Source organism: Apium graveolens, chromosome 2 (genome assembly GCF_009905375.1).
Source record: "Apium graveolens cultivar Ventura chromosome 2, ASM990537v1, whole genome shotgun sequence".
NCBI lineage: Eukaryota > Viridiplantae > Streptophyta > Magnoliopsida > Apiales > Apiaceae > Apium > Apium graveolens.
This window is the reverse complement of record NC_133648.1, coordinates 164900558-164916959: the sequence shown is the minus strand read 5'-3', so window position 1 is coordinate 164916959 and position 16402 is coordinate 164900558. Positions and strand designations below refer to the sequence as shown.

General features: G+C 34.8%; 1 protein-coding gene across 1 annotated transcript; it reads right to left on the bottom strand.

The window, feature by feature from the left end:
- Positions 1-1745: 1745 nt before the first annotated feature.
- Positions 1746-7723, bottom strand: LOC141707966 (uncharacterized). The gene is made up of 11 exons (XM_074511419.1): positions 7575-7723; positions 7416-7483; positions 5370-5451; positions 5108-5191; positions 4749-4788; positions 3782-3827; positions 3159-3217; positions 2967-3034; positions 2587-2670; positions 2429-2496; positions 1746-2153 (listed from the first exon to the last, which is right to left on the bottom strand). Exons 1-11 carry the CDS (start codon positions 7631-7633, stop codon positions 2068-2070), a joined length of 744 nt encoding a protein of 247 aa, XP_074367520.1. The 5' UTR covers positions 7634-7723; the 3' UTR covers positions 1746-2067.
- Between the last annotated feature and the right edge of the window lie 8679 nt (positions 7724-16402).

The following is a 16402-nucleotide window of genomic DNA, read 5'->3' as shown; positions in this document are numbered from 1 at the left end:
TTTGGTTTTAGCTGCTCTCATATATCATCTGTGGCTTGAGCGTAATAGGCGTATATTTCAGAGGACGAATAAATCTGTTTCGCAGATTATTCAAGATATTGCTGATGATATTTGTAATAAAATTAAGGGTCTTTCTTTGGTGAAGTCCTCGAAGGTTCAGGGAGAATTAGTAAAATGGGGATTTAATCCTGAGCTCCATTCAATCCAAATGTAAGTTACAAAGTTGTCTGATTTTTGGGTATTCCTCTGTGAGGTTTTTTTGGTAGTAGATGGTGATTTTGGGTGGTTAATGTTGATTTCGAGTCTTTGCTGGCTTGTTGTTTGGTTGTTCAGGGAAGATTGGTTTAATTTTAAGGTGAGGTGCAGTTATGGTGGGAGTTTGAAATTGAGTTTGGGTAGTTTTTGTAGTGGGTTGTGCCTTGGTAGGAGTAAGCATAATAGGAAGTTTATGTCTGTGGCTTTTTTGACATGTCTTGGTTATGGCATTCAGGATGTTTTTTTTAAAGATGTCTAGTGGCAAGGGTGCTAAAATCTGGGAAGGGAGTTCTATTGGTGATTATATTCTGTTTTGCAAGTGGTGGTTCTTTGATGAGGGTGCTAAAATCTGGAAGTTTTTTCCAGATTTTTGGTATGACATTTATTTGGGTTTTATTGAGAATCTGGTTTCTGGGGAGAAGTTGAGTATGAAGTTGGGTTTTGGTTCTTGGTTTTGGATAGTTCTCATGGGCTTGTTGTTTCAGGAGAGTTTCTGGTTGGGTTTGCATTTTCTGGGGGTTAATTTTAGGCTGGATGGGTATGTGACCTTAACTGTGTTGAAATGGCTTCGAGTTTGTGCTGGTGATGCTTTCAATTTGTGTGTCCTGACTGGTTTTTATTTATTTGATGCTGGTTGGGATATCAGAAATGTTTGGATGGATTCTGGGAGCCTTTCTTTTAGTGTAAAGCTAGGTGGTCAGTTTCTCTGGTTTGACAGAATGCTGCTTGTTTTTTCTGGCCTTTTGGTTTCTGTTTGGTGCCCAGGTGTGTGTGTGGTTCTTTCTTTTCGGGTAGGTTTGTTGGGTTTGGGTGTCTTTTTTAGTTTGGGAATGATAGTTCTTTGTTGGGGTGGTGATTTTGGTGTAGTGAGGAAAGGGTGTCTTGTGTCTGGGGTCTCGATGGTGAATGGGGGAATCTTGGAGCATTGTCTTGAAGTTGGTATTTTTCTGGTGTTGGCTGCGAGTTGCAATCTGGGTAAGGGTAGGGAGTTTAGGTTGGGGTTGTTTTCGAGGGAGGTAGGGAGTGCTTGTGGTTCGGTGTTGCAGCTTGGTTTCTTACTGTTTCACCAGGGGATTTCTTTTTGTTTTTTCCTGATGAGTTGGATCCTTTGGTTGTGCTGTGGTTTTTTGGAAGTCCAGGTTTTTTCGAACTGGGGAATTGGTTGGGTGTTGGTTTTTGGAGGGTTCGCGCAAGATTGAGTTTCTGCAGGGGCTTCTGTGTTTCTTTCTGGACTCTCGAGTTGTTGTGCCTCTTCCTTGAGCTGATTTTCAATCTAGTGGAGTTTTTCTTTGTTTTTGGTAGGCCCTTGTTGGGGATTCTAATGTATATTTTGATTTTTCGTTATGCTAGGCCTTAGTGTCTCTTGGAGGTTGTATTCTGGGAGATGCGGAGTCTAGTTCTTTTTTTTTGAACTTTGTATATTCTTTCTATTCTTAATATATTTTCGAGGCTTAGCCTCTTACCAAAAAAAACAAAAGAATCAAAATAAGTTGAGAAAAAGTACGTCGTTGCTAACATTCAACTTATCAGCTTATAAATTGTAAATTCGACTCATAAGTCGGGTCGACAAATACTCATCGAAAATACTCATCGATAAGTACTTACAGACTTTTAAGCAAATAAGTTGCTTATTTTGTTCGGCCAAACATGCCCTTACTAATATACTATGACAATGAAATTACAGAGTGCAGAGTTTAAGTATTGGGAGATTCAGACTATTCCACTTACAACTACACTATAATTGACCCTACCCGAGGAACATGATCATCTGAAGGCAGATAACCTGTTGAAGCTGTCATGGTTGACTCGAACTTAAAGAAACATTCCCTCAAGAAACTGGTCAAAGTTTTCAGTTTCATCAGCCTTCTGGTCTCCCAAGGATGTGGAGGTCTTCATGACTGCAAATAAATTTTGGGTTGATAACAGTAAATATATAATTAGAAAGTCATATGAACAGTCTCAGTTCTCATTAACCAAGTTGAAAGAAATAAAAATCTATCACCGAATCTCTAGAACCCCCAAATATTAGAGGTGTAAACAATAGATCAATAGTTTCAGCCTAAAATAGTCTCTAACCAGTTTCTTGCCTCATATGCAAATATATAGGTTCCTTACCAAAGCTTGAAATAGAAATTTAAAAAAAAAATTAATGAGACTTGATGTTTGTGGATACCTTTCCTCCTGTCTTTGTTCTTTTTGTACTCGGCAGGTATATCATCATCATCACTTTCTGTCCTTTCTCTGCAAGAAAGAGGTAACTCTTGTCTATGTTGCAGAATGACAGGTAACATGTTGTTATTAGCATAGGAAGTATAACAGTTAAAGGTATACCTTTTCCTTTGCATCACCTCTTTCTCATTTCTTTTTAATTTCTTTTTCTCTTTCTCTTTTTTGTAATTCAGCTTCTTGGCACATCTAAACAAATACAATTGTCAGATATATTATCCTGAGGATGTTCGGTAGGCTTGTCTGAATTGGAAAAAAATTAACCACAATATATGAATCAGGTAAACAGATGAATGGTGTTGAGACCAAATTCTCAACAAACTACAAAACCATAACAACACCCTCAGCCTAAAGATGCACGGAAGTGTGGTATCTCTGAAACCATATTAGGAGCTTGCTCACTTTTTGTAGTATTTGTACTTTTAGTTAGTCACCAAAAATCAATTTTACTAACTTATATTATCAATAAGTAGTGAACCACACACCTCTCACAGGTTACGAGTTTCACAAGGGCTTGTTTGCTCTCCCCCGCCTCAATATAAGAAAAGTTTACCTGCAAAACATCTAAATAGTAAGTAAAATGTATTCCAGATATGTCACAGTTCCAGATACCTCGCAAAAAAATGAACAAGGTAGCACCTAGAGAGGAGCAGTATTTCACACTAAACGACACCCACCTCGTAGCTTGCTAGACCATCTTTTTCACCACAATGTTTATTACCGCATACAAACTGCCCTGACATGTAAAGGTGCAAAAGTCAATGACAAATTCTAATTTCCATCTTTCACTGGCAGGTTAACGACTATAAATGTTCTCCAAAGAAACTTGAGAGTTGAAGCTACGTGATCACTACAAAACAGTAAAAATTAACAATTCCAGGAATTTCTACATTTCAATACAAAAATGCAGAAGAACACGTAAAAATAATGGTGGCTCAAAGCTCAAAAGCACTTGATATGTCAGTGCTGTCTCAAAGAATACTTACACTCGCTCCCCCACTCACTCACTTGAACTACGTTAATAACAAAGACAACAATGACAGCGGTGATAATACACGTGTTTTTTTTCTAATTAGAGACTAGCACTGTGCTAGTAGGACACCCGATTTTCTTTTGACAAGGGTTAAACCCTCAAATTCCATTAAGGGAGTAGCGGGCATTATTGCTAGAGCACGATATCTTAGTAAGCTATGACATTTTTGACGATATACCATTCAATATAAAGGAGATGCTAGACATCATCTGATACTTTGAAACATGCGAAGTAGCATTCTTGAATATTTTTTAAAAAATAATGTACCTTTTCCAGATATTACTTCCTTTTCTGTTCTCCATCTAAGCCCAATCTACCAAAAGCAAGAATAAATAGTAAGAACAATTTCATGAAAGATAATATCTATTTTACTTCATCATCCGAACTAAGAAGATGCACATGGGATTTACACATCACTTGTATACAGAAGCTCATTTATTTAGCAAGTTGTTTCATTATCAACCAAGTACCGACTATCACAATATCAGTTACATTTAATGCCTTTCATTGATACTTTACTGGCATGACAGTCAAGTACTCCAATAACGGCTATTTAAGTTATTCCAGCACAATCGTAGACATGCTGAGCACTTGCCTACGACTAGAACAAACATGTTACTAAGAAGCTAGCTAGTCAATGCAGGAAAAGCAAACAAGTGCACAAGAAATACAGAATGAAATCTTCCCATATAAGGCTAGTGAATATTATATTTGTTACAAGGCCTGATGGCTTCAAGCTAATCTAAGAAAATCTTAAAATGGATGACAGTTCAAGGAGATCAATATACTCCGTGCTTGCCTAGAAGAATTTTATTGAAACTAATTGAACAGAAAATTGCATGGCCTTACATTATCGAGATAACGCTTCATCACACATGGCTACTAATGGATGTTGGATACATTGCAACAAATTAAATCTTCTAAAGAGGACATGAGGCTCACAGAAATAAGGTGGCGCTGGCACATAATTGAATACATTTATAAGAGCATTAATGCGGATACAAAGTGCTTATATCATCAGATAATTTAACATCTGTAATTGCAATAGGTACTAGGTTATGTGTGAACACGGAGGATGAACACAATCCAGATTTTCAGGAAAGATGAAATAATACTTAAATATGATTCTACCTCATGACGAAGGATGAACGCAGTTTCTTAACAAGAAACTTGATACAAAATTTGCAATAGATAACAAGATAACTTATGAATCATGTAGGACTTAAAAGCATACCTTGCCTGTCCTGTACAGTGACATATCAGCTATACAGTATCTTAATCATGTTCAAGGAAAGAAACGGACCAGTAGATTTTTTCTTTGTAAATGAAAATTACTGCTCCCAAAATGAAATAAAGTAACTCAAATTTGCAAAGCATCTTCAATATTAAACAAAACAAAATAAACAGTTTTAACTCTCAGGCCCATTCCTTTTAATTCCTCTGTAGATTCAAATATGCGGGACAACAGCGTTGAGACAAATATGTAAATAAGAAGCTAGTTAATCGATTATACAGTAGAAAATAATAGTATAAAATGTAGTAAGAACTAATTTTAAAGGCGAAAATTATAAAAAATCTGGTTCAAAAGGATACTCTTTAAAAAGCTTATTATAGTAGCGCTTCACTAGTCTTTGCTCCCAGGAAGGATCCAGATCATCTTCCTCAGACCGGATAAATCTGCAGATAGATAAGTAAATATTTAAGCAACCACGTTTTGAAAGAAGAAGATTGACAGAGTATAAATGTAAGATCTAAACTTTCAAATTCAACAAGTAATACAGTAAATACATCAAACCCAATAGTATAACAGAACAAAGAAAGCAGATAATTAAAGAGGGCAAGGAGAGGCTCATACCGGTAACCTTCTCTAAGAGTATCTTTATCAGTTTTAACAGGCAGCTTTTCTTCTGCCGGCACATCTTTCACATAGAAGTCAACTGTAGAGAAAATGAATTGTTATACCTATGTATCCCATAATTACATTAGAACTATTGGTTGATACCCATAAATTGAAAGGTACTAGATACATGAATAGAGCTCCACTGCAGACCTAGATAAACAATAGGATATGATAAATCATAAATAGAGCTTCACTATTTATTCTAAAATTCAAATCAACTTCCTCTAAAATTTTTACTAATTCTAGTTTATGCCCTGTGCAGTACGTGGGTTTACTATAGCCAACAGCAATACTTCTATATAGGAAATTTTTGCAAAACCGTTGGTTATAAAAGAAATACATAATCAGACATAACTACACTTAACTATCAGAGACAAGACCAAATATTGATAGGTGTGTTTACATGACATACTTTGACATTAATCAACAACCATGACAACATTAAGATATTTAACTGATATGTATGAATGAGTGTAGCCCCCTTCCTTTCTCAGTGGAGGAGATCGTTCATCATTCACTACTAGTTCTAGGACAAGAGGATCCAACAAATAAACATCTCAGTATTTGCAAGTACCCCGTGTAGTCCAAGTGATTTTCCTTGTATTTTTTAAACACGGATCTCAAAGTGCCGGATAAAGCAACGCAAAACACATAAGAAGCTCTAATATTAAAAGCAAGTTTGTGTTGTCTTTTTAAACTTGATATGATCTAAACTTTGACATTCTAAAATCTAAGTGAACTGTAAGACTAAAATTTGTAGACATATATCAAAATATTTATGTATAAACACCAAAAATTAATAAATAAAAAAGATCTGAATAGCGAAGATGATTATCCCATTATTTTGGCAAAAACATAACATCTAAAAAATGACATGTATTCTTTGATGACCTTTTTCAAGCTTCAAGTTGTGCTTGTAAAATGATCTGTGAATTTTCACACAAAGGGTTGCTAGTTCTATGTCATGTCTTTTTAAAAGGTTGAAGTTAAACTTGTTTCTGTCAGTTCAACTTCCTCCAATGTTTTCTAGTATAAGATGGGTTATCCTGGAAAAGCAATAACGTCTAGCACTAAAACTACAGGCGCAGCAGGAAAGATTTGCAACGTTATAATCAGAAGACATAATTATACTTAGCACTTAGAAATACACCAAATATCAACAAGTACGTTTACATAACAAATTGACAAGTGCATTATATGAAGACGAGGAAAAATAAAATGTAGGAATGATTGTAGCCCCCTTCCTATCTCGGTGGAGGAGATCGTTCATCCTTGACAAAATTTAGGACGAAAAGGGATCCAACAAATAAACATCTCAGTATTTGTAAGTTCCCATTGGGGTTAAATATCAACTAAGTGACTGATTGCGTCAAAAAAACTCAAGTAGGTCATCGATTGCAAATTTGACTCAAAATAATCATCAATTAACTTAATTTGATTATTCAGTTAAAATCGAAAACTGAAATTAGCCAAAATCGAAAAATGTTAACACGGGAGGGTAAGAGTTGTTCTAGGCTTCAATATGGATATTAAAACTTGTTTTTTGACTCACAAAATCATGACGAAATCTCGTTTTTAATCTTCAAAGTTTTGAAAATAACTCAAGTTGGGAGAATTAAAGCCAGATTTCATCAATGATTCTTTGAGCCAAATAGAAATTTTTAGTAACCATATTGAAGTCCAAAACGAGCTTTACCATCCTATGTTACCATTTTCCAATTTTGGGTAATTTCAATTTTTGACTTAATCGAAATAATCAAATTAAGTTAATAAATGATCACTTTCAGTGAAATTTGCAATGAATGGGCTACTTGAGTTAGTTGGACGCAATAGAAATTTCCATTGTAGTCCAAAACAATTTAGTTTGTTAATTATTATTATTAACACATTAGTCAGCATAATAATCCCTAAAACCAATAGTAAGTTTGGTTTCCACTTAAAACACGAAACAATCAAATTCCAAGAATCTAAAAGGGGGGATAGGGATAAAGGAGGACAAACCATAATCATTGATGAATTTCTTGTGGCGATCGTAAGCATTGAGGCCTAATATATAAGATTGATATTGCCTAGATGGATAATCAATTAGAAAACAAAAAACATGAATATAGGTGTTACAGTATATAAGAATGAAAGTATAGGGATGAGAAGATGACTCACTGTTTTCTGGCTTGTCGATCGAAAATTGCGGATTTAAGAGACCCCAATCCCGACGCCATTTTGGTTAGGGCTTACTCGCCGATTCTTCTTTATGTGTTGGGACCGACCCACTTTATTAATCATCGCTAAATGCACTAAAATTTTACTAGTAAACAAAAATTACAACAATAACCTCATCTCATGTTTCGTGCGTCACTTAAAATTTAATGTATTTAAAAATTCCTCCATTAACTACATTTTTCATGTACAATATTTTCTTTAAACAGATTAGTACATTTAATAATTTATCTACATTTTTAATTTAACATTTGTAATCAAACGGAACAATATGAATATGTAACTATTTTCTAGAATCTTAATTTTCATTGTATATTTTTAAAATTTTCTATTTCTAGATAAAAAATGAATATTAAATAATTTAGAAAAAATTATGAAAAATAATTTATGAAACTATTAGGTTGATAAATCTTAAATTACGTGCTCAAAATAAAAGGTGAAAATTTATTATTAAATGGAGGGAACAATATATTAAATAATGACAAATATGCTAAATTAAACAAAATAAATGTATTTTCAAATATAAAACGAGTTTTAAAAATTTATCTCACATATTTGGGTCGAATTCAGTTTTAAGATTTTGACACGGAAAAACGACATGAAACGATTGTACATACACGATCTTTGCAATGTTTAATTGTACGTTATAACATTTTTGACCTATAAACAACCTAATAAATCGAGAATCGGAAACGATTGAACACGATCCTTGCAATGTTTAGTTGTAAGTTATAACTTTTTTGACTTATAAACAGCCTTGTATAATTGAGAATCGGAAACAGTTTTACACATACACGATCCTTGCAATGTTTAGTTGTACGTTATAACTTTTTTGACTTATAAACAACCCTGTATAAATTGAGAATCAGAAATAATCGGCACGAGTTACCGATTTATGATTGATCTCGAAGATTAATTAAAAGAACTAGTCGGAATAAAATTCGGATTTATTTTAATATTACAATAATATAAAAATATTTTTATGCTTATATAAGTTATTTTGTTAGATATATTTGAGATGTCATGTCTAAGATAAATATCTCAAGATAAATATCAGAAGATAGATATCAGAACTTAAGTACGGGAGGACTTACAGTTAAGGAAGGAAGCTGATTTACAGGAAAGAAGATCGAGACTAATACAAAAGAAGATATGCATGGAAAGAGTTAGAGGACTGAAAGAATTGTATAAGATATCTGATTGATATATTTTAGGAGACAAAATTATATTCCATATCAATTAGAAGTTATCTTGTAACTGTGTACTATATAAACACAGACATAGGTTTACACTATATGTGTTATCATTATCGAGAAGATCATACATTTGTAACATAGCAGATCTCGTGATATTTGTTCATCACTGAGAGAGAACAGTTCCATTGTAACAGAGTTTATTATATTGAATATATATGTTTACTATTACTTGTATTCGAAATCGATTTGATTGTATTAAACACTGTATTCAACCCCCTTCTACAGTGTTGTGTGACCTAACAATTGGTATCAGAGTTTGTCTGTTAACACACATACAGTAAAGATCCAAAACAATCATGTCTGAAGAAGCAGAAAATCCAACCAAGCCCACCAAAACTGAAGAAACTCAAAAGACTCAAACCCACAATTGATATGAGACTATTAGGGTTCCCATACTGAGACCTTCTGAGTATCCCATATGGAAAGTGAAGATGCCTATGTTTCTGGAGGCTACAGATCCAGAATACCTTGACAGAATTAATGAAGGACCACATAAGCCAACCAAGCTCTCTGTTGTAGTTGCAGATCAGCCAGTAAAGACCATACCAAAGGAGAAAAGTGAATATACAGCTGAAGATATCTCATCCATTGCCAATGATGCAAAGGTAAGGCATTTGCTGCATAGTGCCATTGATAATGTCATGTCAAACAGGGTAATTCATTGCAAGACTGCAAAGGAGATATGGGATGCTTTGGAGACAAGATGCCAGGGAACTGATGCAATCAAGAAGAACATGAAGACTATACTCACTCAAGAGTATGAGCACTTTGACTCAAAAGGTGGTGAGTCATTAACTGACTTATATGACAGGTTTTTCAAACTCTTGAATGATCTGTCACTGGTGGACAAGGAATATGATCTTGAAGATTCAAATCTAAAATTCCTTTTAGCTCTTCCTGAAAGTTGGGATTTGAAGTCTACTACTATAAGAGACAATTATGCTCTTGATGAAACTACTCTTGATGAAATCTATGGTATGCTCAAGACTTATGAACTTGAGATGGATCAAAGGAGCAAGATGCATGGGAGAAAGTCAAGGACAGTTGCTCTTAAAGCTAAGAAGGAATCCCCCAAAGTGGTTGTCTCAAAGAAAGGCAAAGGAAAGACTCTCATCATAAAGTCTGATTCAGAATCATCAAGTTCTGATGATGATGATTCAGAAACTGAAAGTTTACCTGAAATAGATGCTGATGAAGAGATGATGAAATTGTGTGCTCTTATGGTGAAGGGTATCAAAAGATAGCCTACAGGAAATTCAGAAGGGGAAATAAGTTTTCCAAGAAAGGTGGAAGTACTGATAAGAAAGGGTTCAGAAAGTATGAAGGCAAAAGTGCAAAGTTTGACAGAGGAGACAACTCAAATGTCAAATGCTACAATTGTGGTGAAAATGCCACATATCTCCTGACTGTAAGAATGGAAAGAATGACAAAGGCAAGGCACTTGTCACAAAGAAGAAAAGCTGGACAGACTCTTCAGATTCTGAAGATGAGGTGAATTATGCATTAATGGCAAATGCTGATGGCAGCCCTGAAACTGCTGAATTGAAGGTACCTCAAACAACTTATGCTTTTCATACTGATGATATTACTGAGTTGAGATTATATCTTAAAACCATGTTTATTAGCTACAGAGATCAAACTTTAACATGTGAAAGATTAACTTCTGAAAATCTTGCTTTTAAGAAAAGGAATGATTATTTAGAAAAAGAGTTAGTTATGTTCCATCAAACTCAGAAAGAAAGAGATGATGCTTTTTATGTTAGAGATGAATTGCTAAAATTGAATAAATCTCTAAAAACTGAGTTAGAAAAAGAAAAAGAGATTATCAGGACTTGGACTAACTCTGGCAGAACAACTCATAATTTATTAAGTAGTGGAAACCGGAAAGAGGGCTTAGGTTATGGAGATGATAAAAGTGAAAAAGGAACTGAACAAATTGAGCCAATTTTTGTTAAACAAACTGCTAAGCCAAAGGTAAATCCTGTTAAGTTTGTAGCTAAAACTATAAAGTCTGATTCTGAAAAGATGAAAGAGTCTGTAACAGAAGTTAAGGAGCAGTCAACTTCTGACAAATTAGAACATGATAAACCAGCTGAAGTCAACATAGGCTTAATGATAAAGAAACAGCTTAAGTATAAGCTGAAAGAAATAAGGAATGTCAACAAGGTAAAGGAAGCTAGGAAAAATAGGAATAAAAAAGAAGGTGTGAATAAGAGCAATAATTATATGCCTGTTCCCAATGCTCCTAGAAAGAAATGTTATAACTGTGGAAACTCTAACCATCTTACTTCTTTTTGCAGGAAGAATAAGAATATAAACTATTTACCTCCTAAGTCAGGAGTTAAGAGTCAGTCTGTTAGATTTAAGCCAGAAAATCCTTGTTTTCATTGTGGTAGTTTATGGCATTCCATTTATACTTGTAAGGAATATCATAGTTTGTACTATGATTATTATCAAATAAAACATTCTTTGAAGAAAGTTGCTTTAATTCCTTCTAGTGTAAAGTCTGATGCAAAGTCTGATATAAGTTCTGATAAACAGCATGTTAGCATAAACTCTGATATTAAATCCGCTGCAAATGATAACAAACTTAAAAAAGGCCAAAGAATCCAAGCAAGTTTGGGTCCTTAAAACTAACCATTAGTGGTCTTTATGATTGCAGGGCAACAGGAAAAACATCCTAGTACTGGATAATGGATGTTCAGGATATATAACTGGAAATAAAGCCCTGCTCTCAGACTTTGTGGAGAAAGCTGGCCCATGAGTTTCTTATGGAGATAGCAACATGGGAAAAACTCTGGGATATGGCAATATTAATCTTGGGAATGTCATCATTGAACAGTAGCTCTTGTCTCAGTACTTAAACACAATCTACTGAGTGTGAGTCAAATCTGTGACAGAGGTTTTATATGGATTTCTTTGAAGAACACTGTGAAGTTGTAAGCAATTCTACAGGCAAAGTGGTTCTGAAAGGTTACAGGCATTGTAACATTTATGAAGCCAGACTTTCAACAAGTTCTGATGGTTCTACAATCTGTCTGTTGAGTAGAGTATCAATTGAAGAAAGCTGGAATTGGCATAAAAGACTCTCTCATTTAAACTTCAAAAAACATAAATGAGCTTGTCAAGAAAGATCTTGTGAGAGGACTGCCAAAATCAGTATTTGCTCCTGATGGCCTTTGTGATTCATGTCAAAAGGCAAAATAAAGAAAATCTTCTTTCAAGAGCAAAACTGAGTCATCAATTCTTGAGCCTTATCACCTACTACATGTTGATCTATTTGGTCCAGTCAATGTCATGTCTATTGCAAAGAAGAAATATGCTATGGTTATAGTGGATAAGTTCACAAGGTACACTTGGGTGTATTTCTTGCACAAGAAGAATGAAACTGCATCTACTCTAACTGATCATGTCAGACAGCTGGATAAGTTGGTCAAAGATTCTGTTAAAATTATAAGAAGTGATAATGGCACTGAGTTCAAGAATTCAATCATGGAAGAGTTCTGCAAAGAGCATGGAATCAAACAAGAATTTTCTGCACCTGGAACTCCACAGCAAAATGGAGTTGTAGAAAGAAAGAACATGACTCTCATTGAAGCTGCACGAACTATGCTTGATGAAGCAAAGCTACCAACCTACTTTTGGGCTGAAGCTGTGTAGACTGCTTGTTTTACACAGAATGCAACACTCATAAACAAGCATGGAAAAATACCATATGAGATGGTGAAGAAAAAGAAGCCAAATGTGAAATACTTTCATGTATTTGGATGTAAGTGTTTTGTTCTTATGACTCATCCTGAACAGCTGTCAAAATTTGATCTAAAAGCCGATGAAGGAATTTTTGTTGGATATCCACTTTACACAAAAGCCTTCAGAGTCTACAATTTAAGAACAAGGCTTGTCATGGAATCTATCAATGTATCTTTTGATGATAAGTAGATTACTGGACTTGAAGATTTCAATGATCACGATCAGCTGAGATTTGAAAATGAAGACTTAAATTCTGATTCTGTAAATTCTGATGACTTATACTCTGATCCTGTAAGTACTAATGTCATTGAATTTGTGGTAACAACTCCAAAGGAAAATGCACCTGTCCAGAGGGAGCAAGCTGAAGATCCTACCACATCTCAAGCTCTCAAGAAGCATCAGAACCTGTCACTGGCTCTTCAAGTTTTGATTCATTTAGTTATGATGAGCCAAATTCTGATAATTCTGGAAACTCTGATACTTCAAATCCTGAAGGATCCAAGTCAAATTCTGAAGTCTCAGAGAGCATAACTACAGGGGGAGCATCAGAAAATACTGATGGAGACAGCATGGATCATGGGGGAGGATCCAGTTCTAGAAGTCAACTTCAATCTGCAAGGAAGTTGACCAAATCACATACATCTGACTTAATTATTGGCGATCCTGAAGCAGGTGTTAGAACTAGAACTGCAACGTCAAATGAATGTCTCTATCATTCTTTTCGATCTCAGACTGAACCAAAGAAAGTGGAAGAAGCTCTTCAAGATGCTGATTGGGTGCAAGCAATGCAGGAAGAGTTAAATGAATTTGAAAGAAATAAAGTCTAGACCCTAGTGCCAAGACCAAAGAACAGATCCATTGTTGGCATAAAATGGGTGTTCAGAAACAAAACTGACAGTGATGGCATAATTACAAGAAACAAAGCAAGGCTGGTTGCTAAGGGTTACTCTCAACATGAGGGTATTGATTATGATGAAACATTTGCACCAGTTGCTAGATTAGAAGCCATAAGAATCTTTTTGGCTTATGCTGCTCACAAAAAGTTTAAAGTCTTTCAAGTGGATGTGAAAAGTGATTTTCTTAATGGAGAGTTGGAAGAAGAGGTGTATGCTGAACAACCTCCAGGCTTTGTAGATTCAAAATTTCCAAATCATGTCTACAGGCTTGACAAAGCACTTTATGGCCTTAAACAAGCTCCTAGAGCATGGTATGAGACTTTAGCTCAATTCCTTCTGGAAAGTGGATTTCACAGAGGTACAATTGATAAAACACTGTTCTACCTCAACCATGGAAAGGACTTACTTTTGGTATAAATATATGTTGATGATATCATATTTGGTTCTACAAATGCCAAACTCTGTGAGAGGTTTGCAAAGCTAATGCAGTCAAGATATCAAATGAGTATGATGGGAGAACATAGTTATTTTCTGGGCCTTCAAGTCAAGCAGAATGAAGAAGGTACTTTAATCTACCAATCCAAGTACTCCAGAAATTTACTGAAGAAATTTGGAATGCAAGATTGTTCAACTGCATCCACTCCCATGGCCACTGCAACCAAGTTAGATAAAGATAATGGTTCATCAGTAGATATTACTAACTACAGAGGTATGATGGGCTCTTTACTCTATTTAACTGCAAGTAGACCTGATATCATGTATGCTACCTGTCTTTGTGCAAGATTTCAGGCTGATCCAAGAGAACCTCACTTAATAGCTGTGAAAAGAATTTTCAAGTACCTTAAGGGTACAGCTGATCTAGGATTGTGGTATCCGAGAGAATCATATTTTAAGCTAATAGGTTACTCAGATGCAGATTTTGCAGGATGCAAAATAGACAGGAAAAACACTAGTGGAAGCTGCCAATTTCTTCGAGGTAGATTGGTTTATTGGTTTAGCAAGAAACAGAAGTCAATTTCCACATCAACTGTAGAAGCAGAATATATTGCTACATGAAGCTGTTGTGTACAAATTTTTTTGGATGAAGAATCAGTTACTGGATTATGGGTTAGAATTTTCTAAAATCCCTATTTACTGTGATAATCAAAGTGCTATTACTATGACAGGTAATCCAGTTCAACACTCAATGATAAAGCACATCAGCATTAGGTACCATTTTATAAGGGAACATGTGATGGAAGGTACAATGGAATTGTATTTTGTTCCAACAGATCAACAACTAGCAGATATCTTCACAAAACCACTATGTGAAGCTACTTTTACAAGACTGGTAAATGAACTTGGAATGGTTTCAGGTTCTTTCTCTAAATCTGTTTAGTTTTTGTTCTCATGCATCACACATTATGATCAGTGTTTACAGATTGTTTTATTTTCATATAATCTGTGCTTTAATTGAAATTCATTAAATGTTGATAGTTATCTGATGTGGATCTTTAAACTCTGATAGTGTTTTGAATGTTCTGTGACTATTCAATCCATGGAGGATAACTGCGCTAGATGCTCACCTAGTAGTCTTTAACATACTAGAAATCCCATATTTGAATTAGTTGTTTATGTGGAAACTCATTAACACAAGCAAATTTTGATATTGAGTTTAGTCAAGTTTACTTTGTGTATCTTATTACTAAGTCACAAACTAGATTCTTGCTTCTTATTTGTCAGATTCTGATGTTAGTAAATCCTAAGATTGAACTAAATGCTGATAAGCCTCACTTATCAGAAGAAAAGAAAAGAAAAGAAAAGAAAATCAGGTACTCCTTTGAGATCTAGAGTAAATTATGTGGAAGGGAAGACCCAAGTGCATTGATGGTATTAAGTAATATGTATTTGAAAAGCAAATAAATTTTCTTGGTGACTTTTCACATTCTCTGATTATTTGAGAAATACTCTGACAACAACATAAATTCTGATAAGTAGTCGTGACTCACTTACACTGAGAAGCCACTGTAAAAAGGAATTTCAAAAGATGCATAAAATGAGCACAAACAGTTGAGGTGGACTCTTGCATAAATTTGTTCTATAGTAGACTTCATGATTGATGACATATTTTAAGCACTTTTCTCAGTTATGCCTTATTTCTAAGATGTACTGAAGTTTATCAGACTTTAATCTTTATATGATATTCTACTGAATGCACACACTTTCACTCCATATGAATGATGAAAATTACTGTGGTGATTAAGTTATTTTTGACAAACAGTTAAGTGTCATTTGCATAAATTCTGAGGACAAGTTCTGATGATTAAACTCTGAAGAAAACAAGTCAGTATTTGTATGAAGAATCACAGAAAAAGATATTCACTTTTTGGGTTCAGAAGCCATATTCTGACGACTGTTAAAATCTGATATAAGTTAAAGTTATGATATTAAATCCTGATGGAATCCTTGATGCTTACGTGGCATTATTCTTTACTTGACTTATTTGTGGTAAAAACTGAAACAGTCATATTTAATCCAAATATATTTAGGTGAGATAAAAATAATCATAATCATTAAGGGTTAGTGGTAAACCTGTAAGTCCTGAAATCTCTGGAACTCATGTGCCGGAGTTTTGGAGAAGTGGAATCTATGATGATGGTGGTGCACAAGGGTCCCCAAGTATAATATTTTCAACATGGGAGGATGAACATGTAGTGACTCTGGCTACAGTACGCCAAACACTGCACTTGCCTGAGAACTGCGTTTATACAATTATTAAGGAGCCAGTTCTTCAAAATATGATGGCCAGTCTGGGGTATGAAAAGACATTGGCAAAGCTGGGTCAATTGAAGAGATCTTACATAAGGAGGGAATGGAGTTTCTTCTTTGA